At 36.4% G+C, this 27,832-nt stretch overlaps 1 protein-coding gene across 3 annotated transcripts in view; it reads right to left on the reverse strand.

The window, feature by feature from the left end:
* Positions 1 to 1,298: 1,298 nt before the first annotated feature.
* tiam1a (TIAM Rac1 associated GEF 1a) overlaps positions 1,299 to 27,832 on the reverse strand; it is a 58,435-nt gene continuing 31,901 nt past the window's right edge. For all 3 annotated transcript variants that reach the window (XM_083569008.1, XM_083569010.1, XM_083569009.1), the window contains 18 exons: positions 26,946 to 27,113; positions 23,971 to 24,075; positions 23,202 to 23,283; positions 22,996 to 23,082; positions 19,876 to 20,088; positions 18,968 to 19,104; positions 9,919 to 10,131; positions 9,527 to 9,595; positions 9,173 to 9,298; positions 8,954 to 9,062; positions 7,779 to 7,958; positions 7,194 to 7,312; positions 6,977 to 7,085; positions 5,368 to 5,426; positions 4,841 to 4,937; positions 4,073 to 4,160; positions 3,212 to 3,381; positions 1,299 to 3,095 (listed from right to left, as the gene is read on the reverse strand). In XM_083569008.1, coding sequence (XP_083425134.1) covers positions 2,548 to 3,095; positions 3,212 to 3,381; positions 4,073 to 4,160; positions 4,841 to 4,937; positions 5,368 to 5,426; positions 6,977 to 7,085; positions 7,194 to 7,312; positions 7,779 to 7,958; positions 8,954 to 9,062; positions 9,173 to 9,298; positions 9,527 to 9,595; positions 9,919 to 10,131; positions 18,968 to 19,104; positions 19,876 to 20,088; positions 22,996 to 23,082; positions 23,202 to 23,283; positions 23,971 to 24,075; positions 26,946 to 27,113 — 2,679 coding nt within the window. In that variant the 3' untranslated portion in view covers positions 1,299 to 2,547. The remainder of the gene's footprint in view (positions 3,096 to 3,211; positions 3,382 to 4,072; positions 4,161 to 4,840; positions 4,938 to 5,367; positions 5,427 to 6,976; positions 7,086 to 7,193; positions 7,313 to 7,778; positions 7,959 to 8,953; positions 9,063 to 9,172; positions 9,299 to 9,526; positions 9,596 to 9,918; positions 10,132 to 18,967; positions 19,105 to 19,875; positions 20,089 to 22,995; positions 23,083 to 23,201; positions 23,284 to 23,970; positions 24,076 to 26,945; positions 27,114 to 27,832) is intronic.

Here is a 27,832-nt window from a genome sequence, read left to right on the forward strand (position 1 = left end):
GGGGTTCAGTGAATGCAGCTGATAGACCTGATTTTACTCATCAAATTATAACCATTTTTATTAAGTGTGCCAACTGGGTAGCTACTTAACTGAAGCAAGATTGGAAAATATGTGCAAATTGGCAGTTACACAAGACACAATACACCCATCAAAGCATTGAAGACCAGATTGGGGCAGTTGCTGGCATCCAGTATATTGTTTGGGCGAACGATATGTTGGGGTATTTTTGATGTCTGTAAAGTACTATAGGTTAAGTCAGGTTAGGCCCAATACATTTATTTATATAATTTACCAAATGCTCTTTTCCCAAAAGCACAATTAATTCTAAGTGGAGCATTCACCAGATTCTGAATACAAGTTTAATTACAGGAAGAGTTTTTTGTTTTTGTTTTAAGAGCTCTGTTTGAACAGTTCCTTTTTATCTAAAAACTTTGTTTATTCTTATTTTTATTCCCCGTTTCTTCACTCAACCACTTTTTTTTTACATCCAAATTGCTACATTACTTTATTATAAGTGTTATTACAAGTGTCAGTACATCCATATGCAGTCTCACATGACTGTTTGATATTAATTCACTGGAACACATAGATTACAAAAGGCAGGTGCTACTTCCTGATTATAAATATAAGCATCTAATTCATAACTATAAAAAGGGTAAATGCTTTTAGTAAAAGTTTTATTAGACAGATGCACTGTATATAGTTGCAACAATTGACATTTTTTAAGACACTACTGAAACTAGAATTTTATACTTGATATTAAATTGGTCTATAATCTGGTTGTTTTTTTTTCTTCGATTGTTTGTTTCACTCTCTCCCTTTGTCAAACAACCTCAGTGAACTCTGTTTCCCAGAAATCACCACAGCTTACAAATATGGCAGTCAGAAATTACACTTTCCACAACTGACTCTATTACATTCACAGTCACCTGACTACTAACCACACATACTTGTCAGCAATTATTTCTCACACTTACTATATAAGAAGCCTAAGTTGTACCAGCTCTAGGTTTTTCCACTTTTGACTTACCAAGACTCTGGATTTTATCTGTTTGTTTCTGGATTTTGATTGTTGGATTTGTCTCATCTTTGTTGTTTGCACCTTGACTGAACTTTGCACATACTTTTTTAGGAACGATTTGGGAATTTTACTGGGATTTGTTTGTCTGACTGTTTTCAATAAATTTGCATCTGTCTCTATTCACTTGCTGTGACACCCTTATTACTAAGTCAAGTTTATGTGTGTATTCATCAATAATGCACATTATACTCAAGCAATCCATGTTAAAATGCCGATATAAATAAAGAACTTTTATTTAAGAAGCGCAATAATAATAGTTCACGAAACTGTGAGCGTACATTTTAAAAATGAACAATGTAAAAGTTGAAGAATATTTACAGTTTTTTTACAACGCATCTCAGCCAAAAGTTTTCAAAAGCACATATACAGGAAGTGATTGCATTTTACATCATTTCACATACATTTAAAAAATATAACTTCTCTTTCAGAAATACGCTCTGTCCACCATGTTCAAAACAATCGTTGTGAAAAACACAACAAAACGTCCGAATTCATCAAAACCTTATATGTCACCTGATTTAATTCTAATTCACTGCCTTTCGAACTGTTCAAGTGTAGTTCATGATATCAAGTGAGATTGGTGATGTTATATCAAATAGTTGTCAGTGACGACTTTACGTGGGTGTGTAATTCAGTAGTATACCTTTATAAAGATAAATTGTGACTAGTTTGGTACTTGGAACCAAAAGCACTCAGGTCATTGCAGTGTGCAGGGCTAAAAGGTCAAGGCTTTACACCTTCCCAAAACAACTGTGATAGAAAATTCAAGTACAGCAGGATCTATGCTAATAATTTAAAATATCCCTTTAAGTGGTTAGGGCTGGGTAATACTGGACTGGAGGGCATGCTGTAAAATCAAAAGGAAAAGAAAGATCAAGGATGTCGCTGAGAAATCGTAAACGGTGGCTTTCAGAGGATCATAATAGCAACGATATGCTTTTGTGCTCTGGACAATGTGATCTGCATGGTGCTGTTAAGTAAGACGAAGCTTGAGTTTAGCCATGGGGTTCTGGACATCACAAACACACACACAGCCCTTGAGTAAAGAACAGCGGTCATAAGCTATGAAAACAGGACTGACCCACGTTCCTAGCGGTTTTACAAAAATAATTATTTTGGCAACTAGGTTTGAAAAGGAAGTGTAGCTGCCTACAGGATATGAGTGCACATTATTCAGCATGTCAGTGTGTTTTCGTTTTAGAAACATATGGCTGTCCCCAATTACTGTGTGATCCCATTCAGATGTTTTTCAGCATCTTAAGTCATCCCATCCAGTCCCAATAAACTGCTTAAGAAATGAAGAGTTCAGATATCGTGTAACTTCATCCAAAGATGTGCAGGGACTTGGGTTTTATGATGTTGACCCATATTGCTTATTTAAGCAGCTGTCGAATGTATTTACACCTGCAACCATTTCCTTTGACATTTTGTCTGACAGTAAAGACAAAGGACTTGTAAAATCGACTTCAGAAGATATCAGTGCCGCAGCCACCGTTAAAATCGTCTCTGCGAACCCAGATAACCTCCACCTCCCTCTGAGGCACATTGTCTTCTACAGCACACTGCTTACGTAGCGGAGTCAACCTTAGATGGCCAAGGGACTTTTCCGGCAGCTTGTTTTCTGAACCTTTGCTGGGAGCTATGTCTTTGTCCTTCTTGTCCTCGTTCTTTTGCTCCTCCTCTACTTCGGCTATAAGAGCTTCGAAAGACTCTTCCAGGCTAGGCTCAGCAGAAGAACCTTTGACAGACTCGCAGTATTCGTCATCATCGCTGAGGATGTCTGTCTCCTTTACGTCCGTCTGTCTGTCATACAGCTGCAAGTCAAACTGCTCTTCCACCCAGTGGTCGGTGTCTCCATCCGTCCTATGATTATTCTGGGATGGAGACACATGATCTCTCTGAGGAAAAACTGTGGAGTCTTGACTGGTGCAGTTGTCAAAGACAATGTCGGTGTTAATGGTGAAGCGATTGCGTACAAGTCTTTTTCGGCCCAGGTTTCCAGGTGGAGCTGAAACTGAAAGGAGAAGGGAAAAAACTGTTAAACAGTTTTAGCACTGAGGTCTCTTGACTTGATCAGTAGATCAGTAGCTATGCAGGTCTAACACAAAAATAAAGGATTTGGAGGTTTACCTGCTCTGTTTATGGGCCTGACTCCTTTCAGTGCGAAAAAGCGTTTTCCTCCAAATGGAATATACTGCTGACTATGAGGCAAACTCTCTGTCTTCAACAGCTGCCGACGCTGTTTGTCCCTTAAGACAGAGTGCACTGTTTTCAGGAAGTCCCTTTTACTCTCAGAGGAACTGGAATAAAAGAAAAAGCGAAGTGATCATTACATGTTTGTTGCATAGCTGATACAACAGGTTCATGTCCTAAGCAAAAGAATAATCTATGTAGCCCCAAAATAGCTGCTTTTAACAAATATGCAGTTAATTAATTAATATTTCTGAAAACAACAACAACATAATCCCAGTCTTCCATTGTAAATACAACGCATGACTTTCAAAGATAAAAATTAAATAATGAAATTTATTTTCTGGCGTCAAATGACGCTTTTGGTAAAAGATTCTTTAGCGACACCAATGATCAGAGGAAAAACTAGTAGTGTGTAGTAGTATTACACTGTTGTGATTAAGCAGAGTATAAACTTTCTTTCAGCTTCTCCCATTAGGGGTCACCACAGCGGATCATCCGTTTTCATGATCTGCATGTTTGATTTGGCATGTTTTTACGCTGGATGCCCTTCCTAACACAACCCTCCCCATTTATTCGTGCTTGGGACCGGCACTAAGAGTGCACTGGCTTGTGCAACACTAATGGCTGGGGTCGGTTCCCTGACTGGGAATTGAACCCGGGCTGCAGCGGTGAGCGTGCCGCATCCTAACCACTAGACCACCAGCGGACCCTAGCAGAGTATAACCTACTATTAAATCATATAATAGTCTTGCACTAGAAAACACATACCATGTGATGTTCACATGGTTCCAGTCTTACCTACAACACAGATGAAAAGTTCTCTCTGGCCTTCCTTCAGACTCAGATCTTATGTGAACTATCTCACATACTGCTGTTCCATCTGAATCTTGAAAACATAGGGGGAAAAAATAACATTTGTTTAATAGATTGTCAACTTTCAACACAGAATCACCACATGTAATGGTGCAAAAATAAATTACAAATTAAAAAGTGGAAGACTGCAGGGATTTAAGAGATTTTGTTTAATGATAAAAGGCAGAGCATGAGGCCACTACTTTCCCATTTACTGAAAAACATGCACTGCAATTGTCCGTGTAACATCTACATATGGAATATTGACAGTGTATAAAAAAATTGAATATGTTATATCTTTTAGAAATTGCATGGAATAGTTATCTCTATGCGACTCTGATTTCATAGGATTGTTGAATCTTCCAATAGAAATGTTTAAACAAGGTTTGCAAACATAATTAATAGCCATATATATATATATATATATATATATATATATATATATATATATATATATATATATATATGTATATATATATATATATATATATATATATATATATATATATATATATATATATATATATATATATATATATATATATAACAAGCACAGTAGGAGACACACTTGTTTGTTTTTTTGTCAAGCTCACATGGCGTCTTGAGTGAACATCAAATTGTTTGAATAATTTGTTTTCAACACATAATCAAAATCTCAATCTGCCTTTTAAATAGGAAAGTGGTGGAATGAAAGACACTATATGGTAGACTCACTGGTAGTATTGCGGACTTGGAGGGCATCTGAAGGAATCATATGCCTGAATCGAAATGGGTCTCTCTCATCAGAAACAAAGCCTTTGTGAGACGTTCCCTACAGTGAAAGAAAGAAAAAGTATAAAGACATATATAGTATAAACTATAACAATTCATAAAGTCACAGACGAAAGGGTCCAGTTCATAATTATTGGCCACCTTCAGGAGAACAGGCATATGTATGATGAGACATATTTCTCATAAATTGGAAAAATTTCTCAGAGAAAATAATTTGCATACTGTGCCGAAGTCTGCAGTTAGTAAGGTCAGAGGAAGTCCTGGTTATCTATAGCTGTTTTTACAACTAATGAGAACTTTTAAAGAGTTTTCTCCTCTGACATTTTTATTGCAGACGTACACAAAGTACGGCACAAAGGGCCAAGCATACATGCGTTAACAGTAATCATGCTGTCAGGACCAGACTTGTATTGCCCATGCTGTAATTCTCTTATTGTATAATAAAAGAAAAAAGCACCAAAAGCACTCACAATTTTCTTCTTTTGCTTGGAGCAATCTTTGTACACAAAAACTATGGCTGTCTTGAAAACTGAAAAAGAAAAGCAGAGAGAAAGGCATTAGGCATGGGAAATCAGAAAGCATGCCAGAATGTAATAGAATTCTTCAGCACAGATGGTTGACTAAAAGGCACTTGGGGCTCTATGTTCCTTTATTTTTTTTTTTATCATCCTTTTAGTTTTGCATTTAAAGGAATAACCTCCAACCGAGATTTATGGGCAAATCAACTTTAATGTTACCTGGCTATGTACATTCTTTCTTTTCAGATTTTCTTTAAAGACTAATAAAAGCAATATTATTGTGCATAGCACCAGCTGTGATTCCAAAGCAGCCATGGGCAGTGGTATATGATAACAAAGCAGAAATACTGTGCTTCCATCCCCCTATGTTTTGAGAATAGTTTTTATCCCACATTAAACTTTAGGTTGTCCTTTACCTTTAGTCAATATTGAATAACTATAACTTAAGTGCAAAAGCTATTTTATCTTCTTTAATTTTATTAATTTGGGTTTTTTATTTTCAGTCAACATTGTATGCATCTACAGAAGCTTATATGACTCGGACAAACAAAACAGTAAACTATCTAACAAATGATAATGTTCAATATGTTCTTTAATAGCTACCAAATCTGCACTAATTACAACCATGATCAATAAAAATACCTTTTTTTGGTTATGTAGAAAACATTTTTAGATTTTTGAAGCTAAAATTGTACATGGATAGAAATAGTCCTGTTAACATGCTTCTTCTTCTTCTTCTTTTTTTTTCAGCTGCTCCCATTAGAGGTCACCACAGCGGATCATATGTCTCCATACTACTCTGTCCTATACATCTGGCTCTTTCAAACCAACTACCTGCATGTCTTCCCTCACCACATCCATAATCCTCCTCTTTGGTCTTCCTCTTTTCCTCCTTTCTGGCAGCTCCATCCTCAGCATTCTCCTACTGATATACCCAATGTCCCTTCTCTGCACATGTCCAAACCATCTCAATCGGGCCTCTTTCACTTTATTCCCAAAATGTCCTACATGCACTGTCCCTCTAATAAACTAATTTCTAATCCTGAGACAGATATAAACTATGTAAACTGTAATCGCATCACTGAATAATAAGATAATGTAATTAATTCACTCTTTAGCTAAACAATCAGTACATCAATATCAATATAACACTAAATTAACGATAAAATTAACACTAATCCCTCCGCTGTCAAAATGTCAACATTACACTTAGAGAGTCTTTTTACAGATGAACACTATATAATGTTTAAAAGCAGAAATGTAGGTCATCAGTAGAATGCTTTCAAACCTAATACTTTCTTTATGAGTTGCTTTAACTTTTACACAAGTCATTTTCCAGAAAGGGTGACAGTAAGTGCAAAGATAAAGTAATAAATAAAAGAATAGATTCTATTTCAGGAGGCGGTGTACCACTTTTTCTCTCCCTTCATATCATACAGACATGAACAGAAAGAGAGAGAGAGAGAGAGAGAGAGAGAGAGAGAGAGAGAGAGAGAGAGAGAGAGAGAGAGAGAGAGAGAGAGAGAGAGAGAGAGAGAGAGAGAGAGAGAGAAATACTAACCAAAGGCAGCAAGCTCTGGGTCTTTCTTTCCCTTCATAAGGGAAGATGGAGGATTGATCCAAACCACAGTAGCATGCAGTAGCAGGTCACCCATAGATAAATCAGCCACCTGAAACACACATAATGTAGAATCTTACTTTGTACGAATTTATAAGTAAATGTATAACACTGCTTTTTGGCCAAAATAATTTTAAACAGGTTTTATCAGCTAAATTACCTCTTTCTTTTCGGTACTCTGCTCACTGATGAGCTGGTCAAAAACAGCTCCGTACTCCTCATGGATCTTCTGCATTTCATTGATGTGACTGGCTACTTTATTCATTGCGTTCATAGCAACTGGATATGAAAAAAACAATGCCAATAGTCAGTCTATGAAGGAATACATATTGCTCTTGATAACTTAACTATGCTGTATTTATATGGAATCTCAAGTGGTCTTCCAAAAGATGATCAAAATATTATAGATATTTTATCAGAGTTATAGCTTATGAACTTTTGATGAATTTGGTTGCTTTGGCCATCAGCTTATGGAATATGGAACAATGACAGTGAGTGTAGAGTAGGCAGGACCAGTGGTTTCTTTGCATCAGTGGTTATCAAAAATGAAAGCTAATAGAATTTAAAATAAAATAAAATAAAATAAAAGATTTCTTAGATTTTGGTCTTTGTGGAAGCATTTGCTGTTTCATAAAAACTGTAAATGGGAAATCACTGTAGTTTAGTAGCCTATTCATGAATATTGAATATTATGAATTGTGATTATTGTTAGTCCTATAAAAGACACATTATTTTTTGTATTTACCATTGAGATGGTAGTGCTCCTCACTATCAGGGTCCGTAAGACAGTAGAGCTCTCTGAGCAGCAGAGGGTATTTCAGTACCCTCTGGATTGGCTTGATCAGGTAGGACTCCAGAGTGGATGAGTGTTGCTGCCTCGGGTTTCTCTTGGCAAGGAATGCTTTAAACTCAGGGTCTGTTTTAGCTATTTTTACCCAGATAGAGGGAGAAAAAAAATGTTCAAACAAGGGAACAGTCACAACAGCCTTTATGTAAATAGCTTCCAAGATGGTGTGTATCTTAGTGTAAAACATATATATAAAATATAGATATAAAGATCTCTTTAATCAATGATTATTGTAATTATGCTTTCTTGCGTTTTGATCTATTCACTGATACATATGTTCACAGTTCAACAATTATTAAACAAAGATATTTAAGTGCTATATTTAATGCTTTTTTTAATATAATATTAATTTCTTTTAAAGTTAAGGGGTCCAGTTTTTCCAAAAGCACATGTTTACTCCAGTCTATGCATTAAACAATAACCCTTTTACTTACAGTGAGTGAGTGTGTGTGTGTGTGTGTGTGTGTGTGTGTGTGTGTGTGTGTGTGTGTGTGTGTGTGTGTGTGTGTGTGTGTGTGTGTGTGTGTGTGTGGGTGTGTGTCTGTGTGTCTGTGTGTGTGTTGGGGGTTGCTAAACACTTGGCTGAATACTGTTCATTTTTCTGCTCTACTCTCCATAAGTACTTCACACACTGCCAAGCAAACTGCTATGCAATGAAAAATGTGCCAAAAAACATGACTCAGAAAAACACCAACTATGGGACACTTCATGAATTAACAGTTAGGAAGGACCATACATGTTCTGCTGCCTTTAATTAAATAGCATTTTACATAGATTTGGGTTGATGATTATAAACCTTTAAATCTTAGTCATTAGGCGATCCAGGGTGAAGGCAACATACTTCCAACAGCCATCACATATTTTAAACTGTTGCTAATGGATCTTTTCAGACATCTAAATGCCTATAAATCTGTATTTACATTTGTATTTTTAAGCTCAGATATTCTGACAGTCATTCTCATTATTCTCATTTGGTCCCTAAGCCCATACTTTAATGAATGCAAAAACAGCCAGGTTTTCTGGCACAGTGATCAAAGTACTAGAAAAAGAGAGTAAATGGTGCCTGGGCTTACCTTTGGTGAGGACTTTTGGGACTTTTGTATGACTGGCACAAAAAGCACTGTAAATTTTAAAGCGGTCTGCATAGTAGAGGAATGAGCCACCAAGAGAGAAGAGCACTTTCTATGGAGGAAGGAAATTTTATACAAAACAGGATTAATATTAAAATAGGTTTTCTACAGGCAATTGATTTCCACTCCACTGGTAAAACAATTATGGTTTGATAACAGCACCTTGAACTGATCCACTCTCTCAAGCTTGTCTAAGTCTGGAACCAATCGTGTTCCATCTTCCAGAGTCTTGAGAAACTCCACTTGAAACTCAACCATCTCTGGCAAGTTCCCAAAAAGCACATCCAACTATAAACACACAGACAACCCATTAGCACCCAGCAATGACCTTTCTGCCATTTAATGAATATCAGTGCACAGCTCTTTCTACACTCTTTTACTAACAAGCCCCAAAAACTACAGTAAAATTACATTTTACTTTTGATTCTGAATTTTTTTAAAGGTACATCCAGTTCAACAAAATTCAACAAGTTATGAATCACAGTTCTACAGAAATCAGTCAGTACTGGAACTCACCTCATCCTGTGACAGAAAATGTTCCTTCTGCAGCGGAGTCCGGTATCTCTCGATCACAAAATGTAGGTCCTATGAAAAGAGAAAGTGAGGTGTTACAGAAAACAAAAGAGACTTCATCTGCATTTTCAACACAAACTTTTAATAGAAATAACTTTAAGTAGAATGTAGCTGTCTTTGTCTGCAACCAGAACATGAAGTATTGTATTCAAATAAGGGACTCCATCAAGTCCATTATTCTTCAGTCATTCACTGAATAGATTCAAAAAATGTCGTTTTTTGACATGATAGCCGTATCCCCAATGTGTACATGTGTCACACACATCAAGGCTATGCAACTACGCAACTACTTTAGTTGCTTTAATGTTAAAAGTTAAACTCAAGCAGGTTCCGACCTTAACATAGGTGCGCTCTGTGTCCACCAGCTCACTTATAACCTTGCGCAATTTGTCAGCATCGGAGAGCTGACGCAGTGTGGAAGGAACAAGTCCCGAAGAGACAGGGCTGGGAACACATGAGGAGGAGGAGGACGAGGGCGAGTATGCAACAGGCTCTGGAGGATTCATGTCATGAAGGCTGCGGCAGAATGCAGTCATTTGCTCTGTGCTCTGTAGAGAGAAAGAGAGAGAGAGAGAGAGAGAGAGAGAGAGAGAGAGAGAGAGAGAGAGAGAGAGAGAGAGAGAGAGAAAGGCAACCATTATATAATGTCAGTAATAATACAGAGCACCACACTAGAGGAAGCAATGTAAATGCTAATACTGGTCAACAGATCAGATGACAAAAGGTCTACTATTAACATGGTGATTAAAACATAACTCAAAACACAATCCCAACGATTTCTGTATTAATTCTGTGATTTTATGTTATGAATATACATTAGCATTCAAATTAAACATTTAGGATTTCAAAAGAATAGAGCAAATGGTATAAAACAGACCCTTCAGATTTATGATACAAAGTCAAGTGAAGTGAAGTGAAGTCAAGTTTATTTCTATAGAGCTTTTCACAAAAGACATTGTCTCAAAGCAGCTTTACAGAATTTAGGAGTTAAGGTGAATGGTGTGTATTTGTCCCTGATGAGCAAGATGACATGAGGAAGAAACCTTGAGAGGAACCAGATTCAAAAGGGGAACCCATCCTCATTTGGGTGATATTAAGAGTGTGAATATATTCGTTAAACAATACAGAACACTGGAGAGTAAAAAACTAACATGAGCACTGGAATGTAAGATTATAAGTAATGTTCTTTCTACAGTCTTCCCACACAGCTAAAAATCTATTTAAATTTTTTTTGTTCTTAAAAAAAAGTGTTTTGGACAATTATCTTTTTTTGTTATTTTTGTTTGTTTTAAAACGTATTGTTGTTGGGCTAAATACCATACATCACTTCATTCCCACCAAGTTATCACTGCCACCAACATGGAAAGGTAGAAAACCATGCTTCCTCTGAAACATGTGTGGTCACTGAGGTCACTTTTTTTTTCCAGTCATGCTATGTCCCACTGCAGCTCAAACTATTCAGAAGAAAGTGGAATCTGCCCTTCCACATACATGAGCTCCAAAGATGGTTTATTTCACTAGAAAGGGTAGAGAGTAAAACCATCCTTTCCACCCAGACACAACAGCCGTTCTTGGCTCTCTTGGAGAGTGGATGGTAATTTTGAGATTTAATAGGAGAAACACATTTCTTGCCACTTGGAACCCAGTGCCACTTTATCCATCAAACGGAAAACTCAGCTTAATTATTTTTGTCCTCTAATTGTAAGTTGTGTAAGAAACCAAGCAGCATGCCTTGCTTCTTAAACACACTGAACATCATGAGAATGTGAGTTGCTCTAGTGCTTGATCACGCTCACATGAGTGATTCATACAAATGTGATTTTAAGAATTATTTTTCAAGCTCACTGTTAACTGGGTTACAATGTGTTGAAGGAAGCTCAAAGACAAAAATGTGGAGCAGCCGGATTTACTGGAAACGCTTTAGTTTTATAGACGCACACGTACACACACTTACGCCCACATACACACACAAATATACTGCCGACTCCAGTTAATTATAGACAATTATCGTTAAAGCAGAAAACTTCGCAAACAACCGAAAAATAGGAGCAGCTCTGAAGCAACAATGGAACTTGAGACGACTTTAACTCAGCATGCAGTCTCGTACATTAAACGATGAAAACAAATAGCCACCACAGATCAGTAAAAATGCTAAATATCTTTGCTCTGGTTACGCAACAACAATAACAACAACATGAAGATTATGTAGAAAAAAGAAAGTATTTAGAAAAGTAAACTGATTTTCTTTCTGATGAGTTGGATTAAAAAAAAAATTATAAAAGATGATTAGATTAGATGAGGTATCTAGAGCATTTGCAGAACCTGAAAGGAAATGCAGCACATGAGTATTAATACTGTATACATGAATCGGGCATAACATTATGACCAGCTGCCTAATATTGTGTTTGGTTTCCCTTTTGCTGCCAAAACAGTCGTGACCCATCGAGCATTAACAGCATTAATTTCTTTATCAATTTGAGCTATAGGAGCTCCTCTGTTGGATCGGACCACACGGGCCAGCCTTCGTTCTCCACGTGCATCAATGAGCCTTGTCTACCCATTACCCTGTCACCAGTTCATCACTGTTCCTTCCTTGGACCACTTTTGATAGGTACTGACCACTGCAGACTGGGAACAGCCCAAAAGATTTGGACTCACTCAGATCCTTACGCTCACCCATTTTTCCTGCTTCTAACACATCGACTTTGAGGACAAAATATTTACTTGCTGCCCAATTCTTTTCCATAATATATATGAAGAGATAATCAGTGTTTTCATTTCACTGGTATTATGATGTCATAATGTTATGCCTGATCTGTATATATACTGTATATATATATATATATATATATATATATATATATATATATATATATATATATATATATATATATATATATATATATAAAATTGCTTTGTCTAAATAAGACTAAGAAAGCAAAAACTATTTTCACATTTCCCAATTCATGAAGTGACCGTGCATGGTGTATTTATTAAAATCTTCTTTAGAAGGACTTAAAGGTGAAGGGTTAAGGAGAAACATTGTCTCATTTCACCGTGTGCTGCATCAGCTATATATGGTTAAAATTCATATTTAAAAAAATGTTTTACACAGATATCATTACAAAAACACAAACAATTTCACACAGATCATATCATTTGCATAAATATATAGTAAATAAATATATAAATTTATAGTTGCCATGCAAACTTCAGTGCACTGTAATAACTAATGCTGTCTTGAAAATGAATACCTATGACAGATTTATATTTTTCGCTCATTATTAAGTTATGACAAAGTGTTTGGACCCTGCACGATCCTGGTGTTCCCAACCTGACTAACAGCAGAGGTGGAACAGATCCCCGAGGACAGCAAGTGGAAAGGACAGATGTGGCTGCCAGCAGCTTGGCTTTTCTCCTAATACACAGAGACAGAATGACAGCTCATCACTGTCTCCTTTAAACTGCTCAGACAAGCACTAAAGAGTAGAATTAACATGCACCATCTATTGGAACTAACTATTTATTTCCCTGAACAGAAGTGATCAAGAATTAAAAAAAAGAAAAACACTAATACATATACAACATGTTAAATAAAATTAAACTTTAAAGATCATACACATAGCAAGAGAGTTTATGGAATAATTCCCATAGCACACACGCATGTTCATTCATGCATGTATACAAAAACACTCACACACTCACACAGGTTAGCTCACCAGCTGCAACATGTCATAGACAGACTCGGCGGAATGCTTGGAGCTCCTATTCCTCCACAGGACAGACATGCTTATCCTAACGTTTATGAAAGTCACAACAGAATGATGGCTAAAAACAGGACCCAACCCAATTCAGCTCCTTCAGCTTGAGCTTGATCTTATCTCCTCTAAAGAGCTTCCCCAGTGTGATGAGACAAAAAAGTCTGTCTCCTTCGTTAGTTCGGTGTTTTATCCACGAAATGGTTTCCTCCCTGCATCCTTTCCTCTCTTATTTTGACTCGTTTGTTTTCTGGGTAGATGGCACAAGTTCTCGTGCAAGAGCGAGAAAGAGAGTGAGCAGGGAGAAAGCGAGAGAAAATAATAACAATAATAATCCCATCTGGAGCAGGATGAGAGGGACTGGAGGGGAGGGGAAAAAAGGAGAGGCTCAGCAGCGTCATGTCACTCGCCCCCACTTGCCCAGCAATGCACAGCTTAGTGTTGCTTAACACCAGCAATACTACTGTCAACATCAACAAGAAAATTAAAAAACAAGGGATCAGCATGCACATGTGATACTTTTCAGTTTTCTTTGTCTTTTTTTTTTTTCCCTGGAGAACGAGTGTGACCGAATTCCAGTGCAACTACTGTATATAGCAAATAAAGTGCTGTGGATCTCGACATACAGAAGGAAATGCAAATAAACAAGGTCTCAAACATACAGATTTTCAACTATGGTCACTAAAACCCAGAGATTCTCATTAAAACGCTGCACAAAACATCCAAACCAATAGTTCCAAAAAGACATTTAAAGCATAGAACTGGAAGCATTTTTATTATAACTAGCTGATCATGTAAAACTAACCCTACTGTATAAACTGCAAAATTGAATTAATCAGAATAAAACATATCAGTAAGCCCACAAAAAGTAAGAAAATTGTTACAACGGAATATGAGCCATACCTCCATCCATGCACATGTACAACCGAAATAAGGTGAAAACAGGAGCAGTCGAAAGTACAAGCACGAATAAGCAGCAAGTCCAAACCTGTTAACGGTCTCTTTCGCTGCCAAAGGAATCTGAACTAGGACACTGCGTTTTAGGTGTAGCTTTGTACACCAAAGTACCCACCTCTCAACTTAAACACACATAGCACAGCCAAACACTTAAGGAAGACTCATTTTATCAGAGAAGTGACTCATGGGACAGGAAGGCAAGCATTTCCTTCCCTAGTGAGCAATGATGTCCTCTTATCACCCTCTTCCATTTAAACTCTATTACCATAACAATGCTGAATGACAAATGCACAGCGAGCTGTTTCACAACGAACAGAAAGGTTTCCTTTCTGTTAAGGAAACCTGTAACGGTTGTATGATGATTGTTCTGTTCATGTTGAGAATACAAACAGAATCCAGGACAAATGGAAAACAAATAAATGTGCACTTCTTCTATTAGTGCACACCATCACACATACTATACAGTACACAAGTACTCTACACATTCAGCGAGGCTCAACAGCAGCACAATATAATGATAATCTTAGTGAATTTTTAATAATTGTATTTGTTTCCAGCTGCTGTAGTGAGAAACAGGATTAACCAGTATCATGAGAACCCTGCCTTCAGTTGAAAGCCAGCAAAATTTGAGGCATATTTGGATCCAGAGGAAAAGAAAAAGTAGATCTGGTTTAGTAAGAATCATTTTCGATACATCAAAATACTGAAACCTGACATTAATTCATGCCACTGTTTATGATTAGATTCATTTGTCATGTGCATGAAATGCGCCTTAAACATCAATTTACAATTCAATTCTTTTACACTGCTACACAGAAAATGCCAAATAAACTTTTGTGCAGCACAAACTCACAGACCAAAGACCAAAAAATGCTAGTGCTCTAAGCAAGCAGAATCAAAAATACACTGCAAGCAGTGGACGCAGTCAAAAAAGTGGCAAGTTGTCAGTATTGGACATACATTACAAGACCAGTGAGAGTCTGATATCAGTCTATCTGTCATTTAGACTAGTTTAAATCGGCTGTGCTAGGGGTAGTTATTGGGTGTTGTAGGTTTGGGATCAACAGTCCGATGGGCTGCAAAAATTAACAGTCCCATAACATGTTAGAGCAAGATTAGATGCTGCAATAGATTAACTTAATAGTAAAGAAAAAAACAACAACAACAAAGAAACGCACTATAATTCCACAGCAATTTGCATGAGCTATTACATACATGACGCTGCAATTTCAAAGTGATAAATGTGAAATTAACTTGACTTTATCGAACCCCATCTTGGTCTTTCCCTTCCAGTGTGATTTTGCAAAGCATTGAGTCTTGTCTCTAATTGGTCTAGTACTTAAACAATGACCCTTATCATCTCACCAGGAGGAGAAAAGCACACAGGCTTTACTCATTGGGAAAACTAATGAAGTCTTTCTCCTCATTGTGTGGCTCGGCTGTCCATTCCTCCAGCACCTGCCCCAATTTATCAACACAAAGCAATCTTAATTGTAATCGTGCAATTAGAATAAAGGTCTAATTTAAAACAAGGTGTCTTCCTTCCTTCCTTTCACCTTTTTTTTTTTTGCTTTGGAAAATAAATAGCCAAAGGGATTATACCATTGGCCAGCAGTGTGATTCAAAGGGATCTGGGTACACAAAGCATGGCTGGGCCTAAAGGGTCCCACTTAGCTGAATAGCTGGTAAAGATGTTCATTTGATTATACAGAAGGAGGAATGGCTTCAATAGGAGCTGTATAAAGAGGGAAAATTGGGTCTAATTACAGGCTCTTCATTCTGGAGTGGTACCAGGTGAGAGATGTGAGAGACACGTGATGGCTTGTAGAAATTCATTATTACCTTTAAGAGGGAAAAAGAATGTCAGTGTTCGTTGTGTGATTTACTTTAGCTAATAAATCATTTATTTCATTATTTTAAAGGTGTTAAACCAAAATCTGCTGATGTTGCCTTGAATCGTTTAAAGACTATTCTACAAGAAGAATGCCAGTTTAATGAGAATTCCTAAGTCAAAAGAAAAAAAAAAGAGACAGACATGGACACACACAGACATGCACACACACACACACACACACACACACACACACACACACACACACACACACACACACACACACACAGATGGCATGGCATTGCTGTGCATGAGTTACTGGGGCTAAACACAAGACTCGGCAGCAGATGGTGTGTCGGCTCACAGGCCAGAGAGACAAAGATTATTTACTCCTCCTCTACTGTCATCAATATGGCAGAAAAAAATATACATAAACAATAAACAGAATAAAAAATCTGAAGATGAAAGGACACACAGAATTAACAAGTAAACAAGTAAATAAAATACAAATTTTAATTCTCAGTCAAGCGCTGCGATCTGATCTCAGCCCAGCAGACACACAGGCTGAATCAAGCGTGTAAGCATCACTTTATTACCTTTTCCTGGTTTGCTAAGTGAATGTATACGCCAGTATTTCAGATTTAATACCATGGTGTGATCTCTGTGGCACTGATGATTAACAGGAGGAAATGGGACTCGGTAGTAATTGGTTTTGAATACAGCAATGGAAAATCAACGTGACAAGCATGGAGACTGTAGCATGGCTTCGGCGCTGACACTTGAGACACATGAAATTCAGTGCAATTCGACTCGTCATCTTTGTCAGAATGAGATTGAATCAGGATATATGGGCAAATAGGATTTTCTTTTGCATTAAAACTATATTAATAAAAGATTTAAAGATCTCAAAAATGATCAAACAATCTCAAATGAGTGCGTTCTCTCGAAATAACACCTACAGAGTTTGGATGCATGCTTTGGGTCATTGTCTTGTTGTATGATGAAGTTTGGGTGCAATGAATCGAACAGAATTGCATAGTGTTGAATTATGGAATGGTAGCCATATTTGTTCAGTTTTTGTTTCACCCAAAATAAGTCTCCAACCTTCCTTGCTCTAAAACAACCCCAAACCATTAAGCTTCCACTTCCATGTGGGTGTGAAGCAATCTGCTAACGTCTTCTCTCTTGTTTTCTATCTTACAGACAGTAAGTTGTTTTGTTAGAGCCTAAAATGTCAAATTTGGACTCAATTTGGTCCACAGAACTTTCTTCCACTTTCTCTTTCTTCCAGGCATTCACTGTCCACTAAAGAGTTTGTTGCATATAAACAAAAGGAGCATGCATGTGTCTCAAAAACAATTTTCAAAACAAAAAATACTTCTACAGGCAAAAGTCTGTATTTATTTTGACTCCCTAATTGCCCCCTTACAAAACGTGGACTCATTTGGGTAAATTATCCTGAAGTTTGCTGAAGTAATCTTCTGGTATATAATACCAGGCTGCTTTCAGCGTTTCCCAAAGTTATTCTTTATACTTTGATTGTCTTTCATTTCTTTCTTTGTCCAGGTGATCCCACACAACGTCTAAATACCGCAGTGTGCTTGTGATAGAACGATATAGTAAAACCGTGTACTTTTTAGGATTCATGATCCGATCAGTCCGGACAACATCGGCAGCACAAGTGGCAGAAATGCAGCCCCACACACAGAGCCTCCACCAAGTTAAAAGTGCTTGGTCTGTGTACATCATATTTATTGGATTTAAAATTTCAGAATGTAAATGAAATAAGTAGGAAACAGCCACCACACATAGCTACAGTTAATCAATATATAAACTTTAAATTTATGAAAAAAATCAACAACTGAATTTTCATAGAATTCAACTAAGAGAGAGAGAGAACACCCATGACCTAACTGACTTTGACAGAATATAACAACAACGCATCATCTTTACTGTTTCCTGATCAAGCTCATCCCTCTGGTGCTAAAGCAAACGTGGTCTTATGACAACCTCAACATTTTATGAGATTATATGACAAAAGAATATGCTGAACAATAGATTCATACAAAAAGCACAAAAATCCAATGCAGTGATCCCCAGATACTGTACATAGTGTAAAGTAAAACCTCACAGAAATATTAGAAGCAATGGATTGTGCAGTTGTACAGCTTAATATAGATGGTGTCTAATAAAGAAATAGGTGCCAGTTATAATGTGAAACAGGAGATGGCCACATTGTGCTTTAGTCAGTGAGCTGATGGAAAAAAAGACACGCTGGAAAGAAAACTGTAGAACCAAAAAAAGCTAAACATGAACAAATGAAAACCAAACCAAGTGTCCTGCAGCCAACATGTAGACATGTTAAATAGAGGACACACTGCTGTGTGTGTGTGTGTGTGTGTGTGTGTGTGTGTGTGTGTGTGTGTGTGTGTGTGTGTGTGTGTTTGTGTGTCTACAGTGACAGTGGCACACAGCTCACTGATTGTTTATGAGTGCACCCACAGTAGGGATACAATACAAATATGAATATGTTTTTTTATTTTGTATTTTTTAAGCTTGTTAGAAAGCTTCAGATTAGTGTGTGCACTAGTCTGGGCCTGGGATGAAATAAAGCTAAAATTGACAGTTTGTGGAAACTCATTGAGATGGTTGCCAGGTTTCAGTGACACTAATCATGATACTCCAAACCCAGTAGCACATTGTTTTCCCACACTGATCCGACAACTGATCTGAAACTCAGTGACCTCTATTTAATTACTTGAGCCATACAGAACTCTGAAGCTGACTTTGTTTAGCAACATTAACATAAAATATACCTTAATGGCACCTCTGCCTTACCTTGTGTTCAGAGACAGTTTCAAGATCAGCCTCTGTGCCATCTACTGCATCCTCAACAGGTAAGAGCACACCTTCTTCCACTTCTTCAGTGTCCGGGCTCTCAAGAACAATTATAGATGCCTCATCCAGGATGTCCTCTAGAGGGAGTTGGAGATCAGAGCCAGTAGAGAGAAATCAGAGAGCATTTAATTATCTATAGTATTTATAACCAAAAGTTTGGTACATGCATAATTACCAGAAGATACTGTAGTCAAAAAACTAAAATAAAATGCATATTTGCTATCTAATATTTAATTTAATTTGAACAAATAATTTCAGTCCCTTTTACAATGTAATCTCTTGACTTTTTTTTTATTATTCTATTTCTTTAATGTCCTGTTTTTCTCTCCTAATTTTCTCATGCACATTACTGTCAATTGGCCTCCATTCTGCCAGATTTATGATTTCTCACACTATAATAGCATTTGTAACATAATGCATAAATAATTATTTTTTTACTATCCTTCCTTTGCTAGTCTAGTGGTATTTATAAAATAATACTTTTAACTCTCTATTCATTATCGTGCTGTGACTTGTTGCAAAGGAACGCAATTTCATTTATGGGATTAATTCCAGATATTACATGAACTAAGTAAATAAAAAAAATGCCTCATGCAAGGGATGCTGCTTTTTTTTTTTTATAGTAAGTAGACTGCATGCCGTAAGATATATTGCGCTCATGTACACAATCTGTCTTTAGCATCACATGCTTGCGATATATACACTAGTAAAATTGATTCGGAAACACGCCGATATGATACAGTTATTAAGTCCAGTATAATAATCAAATAATAAGTTATTTTCAGTTTTATAATGTTACATCCTAAAGCCAGTTCTAATTGTGTTGTGAACTGGATTAATAATTGTACCTTGGCTCTGAGAGAAGATGTCCGTGCAGAGATTGTGAGGTGTATCTGAGCGGCGGGGAAGCAGCAGACATCGCTGGCATGGTTCAGATGAGGGCACGGCACTGATGGTGAGCATGAGAGAAGGGTGGGCAAATGCAGCACTTAGGTCCGACAGCTCCAACACACTCGCCTGTTTCTCATTCAGCTGCAGGATCTCATCACCAGCTCTCAGACCTAAAGAAACATACACACATACCAAGCCATGGGGAATTGGAAAATTACAAAGGAATTTGACAAAAATGAATTAATATCATCAGTGAATAAATACTCCAAAAGCGTTTAAAGGGTGCTCTCTGGAAAACGCTACTACATTCTAGATACATGTGACAGGGGTATATTCCTTGGTGAGACCATTAAAGCATTTGGTGGCACAAATTCTCTCAGATCAGTTATTTTTAAACACTCCTTACATAATATGAGAAACAAAACCTACCCCTGTTTCATCCTCCTGTTGTTCCCCATTCTTTTGATTATCAATTAGTTAAAAACGATTGCACAATCGGCGACCGGTTCAAAACAATTACAGTAGCACTAACGCTTTAATTGTTTTTCATGTTCATGGTTTCATCATTTCTTTCCCTAGCAGCATGCTTCAAAGCATTTTATTCCATATTCTTCAAAATTATTATTGAACACATTTAAATCCTTTTAATTCACTCTGTTATAACGTGTATTTAATTTTTAACTAGAAATTGAATAATAATAATAATAATAATAAAATTGTAATAAATAATTTAATAAGAAGCAGCTTGTCAAATTATTGAGAGAACAGAAATCACAAAGTGCTCTATCATGAAGACAAAGGCCGAAAAATTACAAATGCTCACACTTGGGAGCACTCCCAATATAAAACCGTGTCAATTAACATAAATTTTATTTTTAAATAACTTTGTGTTTTAGATCCATTTTTTATTTGGGTTGAACTGACTATATAAATAATAATGTTAGTGTGAGTGCATTCATTTAAACATGTACTTTGTTTTGCAACTAGCACTGTTACAGCTGCTTTTTTTATTTCATTCATCAGCAACTTCTGACCAATCAGAATCGAGAATTTTACAGCACATATTACACATATAAATAATTGCTTTGTTTATTTTGCATCATTCGAGAAATTGGTTTTCTAGTTTTATGTAACAGGCATAACCTGAAATGTGACCCAGTTGGCTGTGAAACAAATCAGAACTAGTGGAGTAATGATAAAGGTCAGAGTGATGAAGAAGAAGTGTTGTTCTGAGCAATCTGGCCTGGATTCAGAGCACAGACCTCTGGGCAACATGCTACAGTGATATATCTCCTGTGCTCATTCGTCTCAGACTGCATGTGGCTTTAATTTCAGCTTCAATATAGAGGGGGCACAAGCATTACACACAGGCTTTAGGCAAACATCATCTACAACGCTTTGTCGTGATTGGCCTGGTTATTCATGGAGTCTAGCCATAAGCACTTTTCTGCTCCAGTAGTCGTGAATGGCAGATTGACCAGACTAACTAGAAATAATCAAAGGCAAACACAATAAGCATTTTATCTAACATAAAGGCTTAACTATAACAGTCACTAAACATGCTGTGCTCAAATGTATAAGTCCCTAATCTCTAATTAAAACACTAACCTTGCTCTAAATCACATAATTACTAAAGACCACTTGTAATCACTATTTGTATACCATTTGAATTTACACTACTTAAATAGGTAATATATATATATATATATATATATATATATATATATATATATATATATATATATATATATATATATATATATATATATATATATATATATATAAAACTGTGATTAGTTTTAGGTTTTCTTTGTTTACCCATATGATTGATTGCTTTTCTAGTTTATTGACCATTAGCCTGGCTCATGTTGCTTAGTATTTATCAACTCCTTTTCTTTCTTTGCTACATTGATTGTAATATAACCAGAAAACCTGTGTGAGTCCATCTGTTCCAAGAAAATTCTGGAGTCACAAAGAACAGCGGAACCTTTAAGTTTTTATTAAGCTTTTGATTTCAATCATCCTTGGCATTTTCTCAGGTCACATATTTGAACTAAGTCATAACCTATGTCAGATGGAGATGAGCTGACATTATGTAGGTTTTAGATGCTGATGCAGTCACATGTGAAAGCTTTTAAGGCACATTTCCTCCAGTTGAGTGGAGATTTGGGTTAGTCTGTGGTGTTTTAAATAGCTCAGTATTCCCTCAGGAAAGTGTCAGCAAAAAGGCCAAGGTAACACTTAGAACACACTAGTTGGAAATACACTGTAAATCATTTACTGTTAGTCAGCAAAGCTATAACTTTTTACAAGAACAAAAATGCTTCACTTGAAGATGAATTTCAACATTAAAGTTCATTGAAAGATCACCAGACATTGGAAGGCATAGGACGATTTGTAGCTCTAACAAATAGAGGAAAATGTATTGTATACATTTAAATAATGCTCAAGGTAAGAGGGAACATTTCTTTGACAGTCAATGGGGCCTGAGAACTCTTGGTTTAGACAGAATAATATGTGCTTTGGTCACTGCAATGTTGGAGCGACTCTGTGCGGATTAGTGTCTACCGGATGCAGTTTCTGAATCAGACCATGATTTAGTTCCAAGTCGAAAGTTCTTGGCTATCTGGTAGTCATTATTGAGTGCTAATATGTTACCATGAAGTAGGCTAAGGCTAAGTCTTTTTTCACTCAGGTTTATGGCAAGGTTATGTTGAATTTCTAGCTGTGTCTTGTACCCTGGTTTAGCTTACTGTTTAAGGTTTGAAAGTTGATTTGGGTACTTATATATTCTAGGTAAATAAATGACTAAACCTTGTGGTACAATTTAAATATAGAAGCTATACCTGCTATACTGACAGCAGAGTGGGTATACATACATATTTTTATCTTCAATATGAATATATATCCATGGAAAAGGAAGAATATAAAATGGAATTATATGTGCACCTTACTAGGCAATAAATCATCTAAAAGTCTACTAAAAGTCCAGCATCAAGGTTTTATCTGAAGGTGTACAGCACTCTTAACATCAGATGCCAAATTAAAATAATGGCATCTAGATTCGATCTTCTCACCTTTAGTGAAAGCCATGCCTGATGCCTTTACATTTGTAATATGTAGCTGCTGTGTACCATCCTCATCCACCACAACTACAGAAAACCCTATGGAGGAGAAAAAACAAATAGAAATCGATTTTAGTTGATAAATAATGTGTGATGCATTACATTTAATAATACAATTATTGTATTATTGAGACATTAGTGTGAATAAAAGTCTATACCATAGCCAATGGCACAGGATTCATTTCTGTCAAACTGGATAACTTTGATAGTTTTGCTACAAACTTCAATCTCTTTGTAGAGCTGAAAGAGAAGGGACATAATTGTAGTAAAAAAAAAAATATATATAATATATATCATATATATATATATATATATATATATATATATATATATATATATATATATATATATATATATATATATATATATATTTTTTTTTTTACAGATATTTTATTTATATATATTTTCAAAAAGTATAATATATATATATATATATATATATATATATATATATATATATATATATATATATATATATATATATATATATTATATCTTTTTGAATATGTTCTTAGTATATAGGGTCCATTTCATCAATATAATACCTAAAAAATACCCATTCTTATTTTGCATTATAATAAATATTAAAAACCTTTGCCAAAAATCCAAAACACCTTCACCTGCAGGTGTGTGCACATGATCGTGCATGTAAATTATATTTTGCTGCATAATTCCAAGGTTAAAATGACCTGCACATGTTTGTGTTTATACTTGCTTTCATATTTATTAAAGACATTTGAGTCAAGCTGTTCAGATGAAATGGTTTATTTGAATAATCAGTCCGGAATCAGGAATTCTGAAAGCGACACCACATCTACCTATATCACACTTAGTCGTTCAGATAATCAATGAGAATTCATTGTTTGGGCTTTTCCAAATATACAGAACCAATATTGCATTTGTGGTTAATGTCGTAATTCAACTCACCAGGTCCCAGAGTTCCTCTTCAGGCTTAGGGACATAAAATTGCACTTGATTGTCAATGAGAAACTTCAGCCGGAGATAGTGCTTCGCCCGATCCAGACTGTGGGCCTTGGGAGAGAAAAGGAAATACATGATTAGCATCCACACAGTGGAAGTCAGATGAACTATATTGCCAAAAGTATTGGGTCACCTGGTCATTAGTATGGTATGAGATATTTTGAGTATTGCATTTCACATTTAGTCCCAGTTTGCTCTTATAATTTCACCAACTCTTCTGGGAAGATGTTTAACTAGATTTTGGACTGGCTTATTATTATTTGTGTTCATCAGCCGCAAGGGTGTTACGAAAGGCAGGTACTGATCTAGGTGAGGAGGCCTGGGGTGCAGTCATCGTTCCAATTAATTCCAAAGGTGTTCAGTAGGGATGAGATCAGAGCTCTATAGCAGGTCACTCAAGATCTTTCTCTCCTAAGCATGTAAACCAGATCTTCAAGTTTGGAAAAAACTACATAGAGCAAGAACGGTCAGGTGACCCAATACTTTTGGTAATATAGTGTATATGTAGTAAAGGACACTGTGAAACACTGACTAGCTTCTGAGTAAAGCTATTAAAACAGTTAAGTGTCACAGCATGACATTATCAAAATGATCATGGGAACACCCTTTACTAGAAAAACACCCTCTACTAGTTCATTTACTACAACACCCTTTACTAGTAAATTCAATGCCATTTACTAGTAAATTCCCTTCATGCATATGGCAAACCACAGTGGAAACAAATGTTTTTTCTTAACCAATAATTAGGCTACATAAAGATCACCAAACTAGACCACCCGAACTAAACAGCATTGCCCCTTTCCAAGTGCCCTTACTATGATTAAATGCTATAAGCAATTTTCCCCCTCTTAATAAGGTAGTTATAGCTTTTCATCATAAACCCATTACTTATTAAATTACGAAAAGAAAATCTCATTCTATTAAGTGAAAATATGCATTTTTTATGATGGACCACAAAACATCAAATGCCTCATATTGTATTCCATTACGCTATTTGACAGAAAGCCATTTATAGCATTGAAAAGGTCTGCATGCCAACATCATAATATAACTTATATAAAATTCTATTTCCACGACCGCTACTAATTTCTTTCAAGACGCAATAAGTGTTCGCATGTGCACACCTCATGTTTTGGGTCAGTTAAAAGTTCTTTATTTCAATATATTATCCTGCATTCATTTCTATCACCCAAATCCCCTCAAACCCTCATGTGCTTTACCTAATTGTAGTTGTAGTTGTAGTAAAACTAAAGCATATGTTGTTTTATGTCATTATTCAAACTCAGGTTCTCTGAGCCCTGGTTTACTGTTACTCCCTAGTAAAATAATAAAGAGAAACACAGACTCATTTCTCAGCATTGCCAGACAGGAATATGCCTTTCTTTAATACACCAATCCAGGCCAGATAATTGAGATTACTCTCTATTTTCATGCTTAAGTAACAACAGCACTGTGGAATTAAGAGTTTATTCCTGGTTTGGGCACATGTGCTGGAATCTAAGATTTGGCCTTTTTATGGTAGTCACAGATCATATAATTGAGAGTCTGTTTTCCAAAATCAACTCAGTGGAAATATGTCTAGATTAGTGTAATGTAATGTAAACACTCATTTTAAACGATACAATCGTATTCACCAGTGTTGGGCATTAACGCGTTACTAGTAACTACTAGTAACGCGTTACTTTTTACAGTAACTAATACTGTAACGCGTTACTTTTAAAAATAAAGTAACTTCGTTACCGTATGGTGCGTTACCCGTTACTTTTTAAAATGAATTAATTTCAGCTGAAGTGTAGACTAAAGCCTAACCTGCTTACAGCAGCGTCGCATTGTAGGATTGGTGGATAAACACCACTGTAAACACGAAGAAGACGCGCTGTGGGCGTGTCTCCGTTTATTCAGGTCTGTGCGGCAGTAATGGCGAGTCAAAGCGAGAGCAAGACGAGTTTCTCAAAGTGGAAATATGCTCATTATTTCACTTTAGTTGAGTATAAAGACAAAAACTTTAAAAGTCAAATGTAAGTTGTGTCTATCTGGTTCGAAGCTCGTATTTACTGCGATAAACAGCAACTCCAATCTGTTGAAACACCTCCAGGACCTCCATGCCTGAGGAGCTAGAAGCTAACCCGGTGTTCTACATTGTGGATAGTTTTCATACTTCAGCTGTGAAAGGAACATGTTTAAGAGCTCAACACAACAGCAGAAGCCACTTCAGTTTTTGATTGTGAATATATAATTCAGCTTGTTTTGTTATTTATTTCAGAAATCCTTGTGATATATTCAGCTTGTGCTGGTCTGACTTTAATAAAATAGTGTTTAAAAATGACTGTGTTTAAGTCAGTTTTGTGTTTGTATTGATCATAACACATAAAAGGGCATTAATGGGAACATTAAAGAAGGTTCTTTAAAAAAGTAACTAAAGAGTTACTTTTAACAGTAACGCATTACTTTTTAGTGTAAGTAATCAACAAAGTAACGGAGTTACTTTTTGAATGAAGTAACGAGTAACTGTAACTAGTTACTATTTTTTAGTAACGAGCACAACACTGGTATTCACAATGTGTTGGTTATAGAAAATTGGACTACAGTCTGTCATATAGTCTATAATGTAACAAACTATATTTAAAAAAAAAATAAGGCATTTACACTGCTTGATGCAGAAGGCTAATGATGACTAAATATTGCCCTAAAATCCATCCATAATAAATTTTACTTTCATCCACTAATACACACATGGCAGATTTAAATATTAATAGGTGCTCAAATGGGGTTTTTATATTTCAAATTGGGTTTTATTAGAAATATGATAGAAATAAAAAACGACATGTGATCATTTTTAGGCTTCCAATTTAGATTTGAAGCTATATTCTTGGGCCTGTGCTAACCTGTAAGTGTGTGTGCATGTATGCATACGTGTTCACCTTGCACAATGATTCCAGGGCTTCCAGGGTTGTCTCTCCTGGCTGTATAATTGCCAGAACAGGCTGATCGTTGGGCAAAATTACCCAGGATGGTGTGAGGTATTCAGTAACCCAAACGTCACTGTCTACCGCTTGCTGAGGAAGGCTCCTCATGGACCCAGTCTGATCCTTGCATAAAACAAACAACAACAAAGGTCAACATGCAGGATATAGGGATGTATGATTATGGTGTGATCGTCAGACTGCTCCGTAGTTGGACATTTTAGATTATTAAACCAAACAAATGAATGAATTAACTAGAGATTTTTTTAGCCTTCCCATTCAATACAATACACACACATACAAAAAAAACATTTGGCTGCCTGGACTATTTTAACCCTGTGCTTTATTTAGCCATATCACAATTAAACAGAGCTGTCCAAATCAATACAGGAGAAATGCATCAAGTCAGCTCTGTCTCTAATTCCAGCTAATTTGCCGAATCCAATTAAGTTGACATCCAACCATGACGGTATCTGATCTCTTTTTGCCCCATAGAGCTAAACCTTGGCTGATCAATGAGGTGGGTTTTGATAAACAGGGAGCTATTGTGGCTGGGGTTTGGGGCTTTTGGACTCGCAAGCCTGTCTGCAAATCCACCCTGCTGTCAGCAGCAGCATACTGCTCAAGTGCTGATATCTTATCATTCCGTATCGGGTGACAGGCTTCACTGTGCCCTTTACCTCCCAGCAATCTGGCTACAGCATGCCACTGAGGTGGCCTATGTAATAAATGGGAGCACAAACCCACACACAGGGATTAAGGGGAATGTAAAGGATTGTGGCTGCACACACATGAACACACTGATGGCAGGCTAATGAAGCTTGGTAGAAGGCTGAGGAAAACAG

Source organism: Silurus aristotelis (genome assembly GCF_946808225.1).
Source record: "Silurus aristotelis genome assembly, chromosome: 18".
In the NCBI taxonomy this organism is placed as follows: domain Eukaryota; kingdom Metazoa; phylum Chordata; class Actinopteri; order Siluriformes; family Siluridae; genus Silurus; species Silurus aristotelis.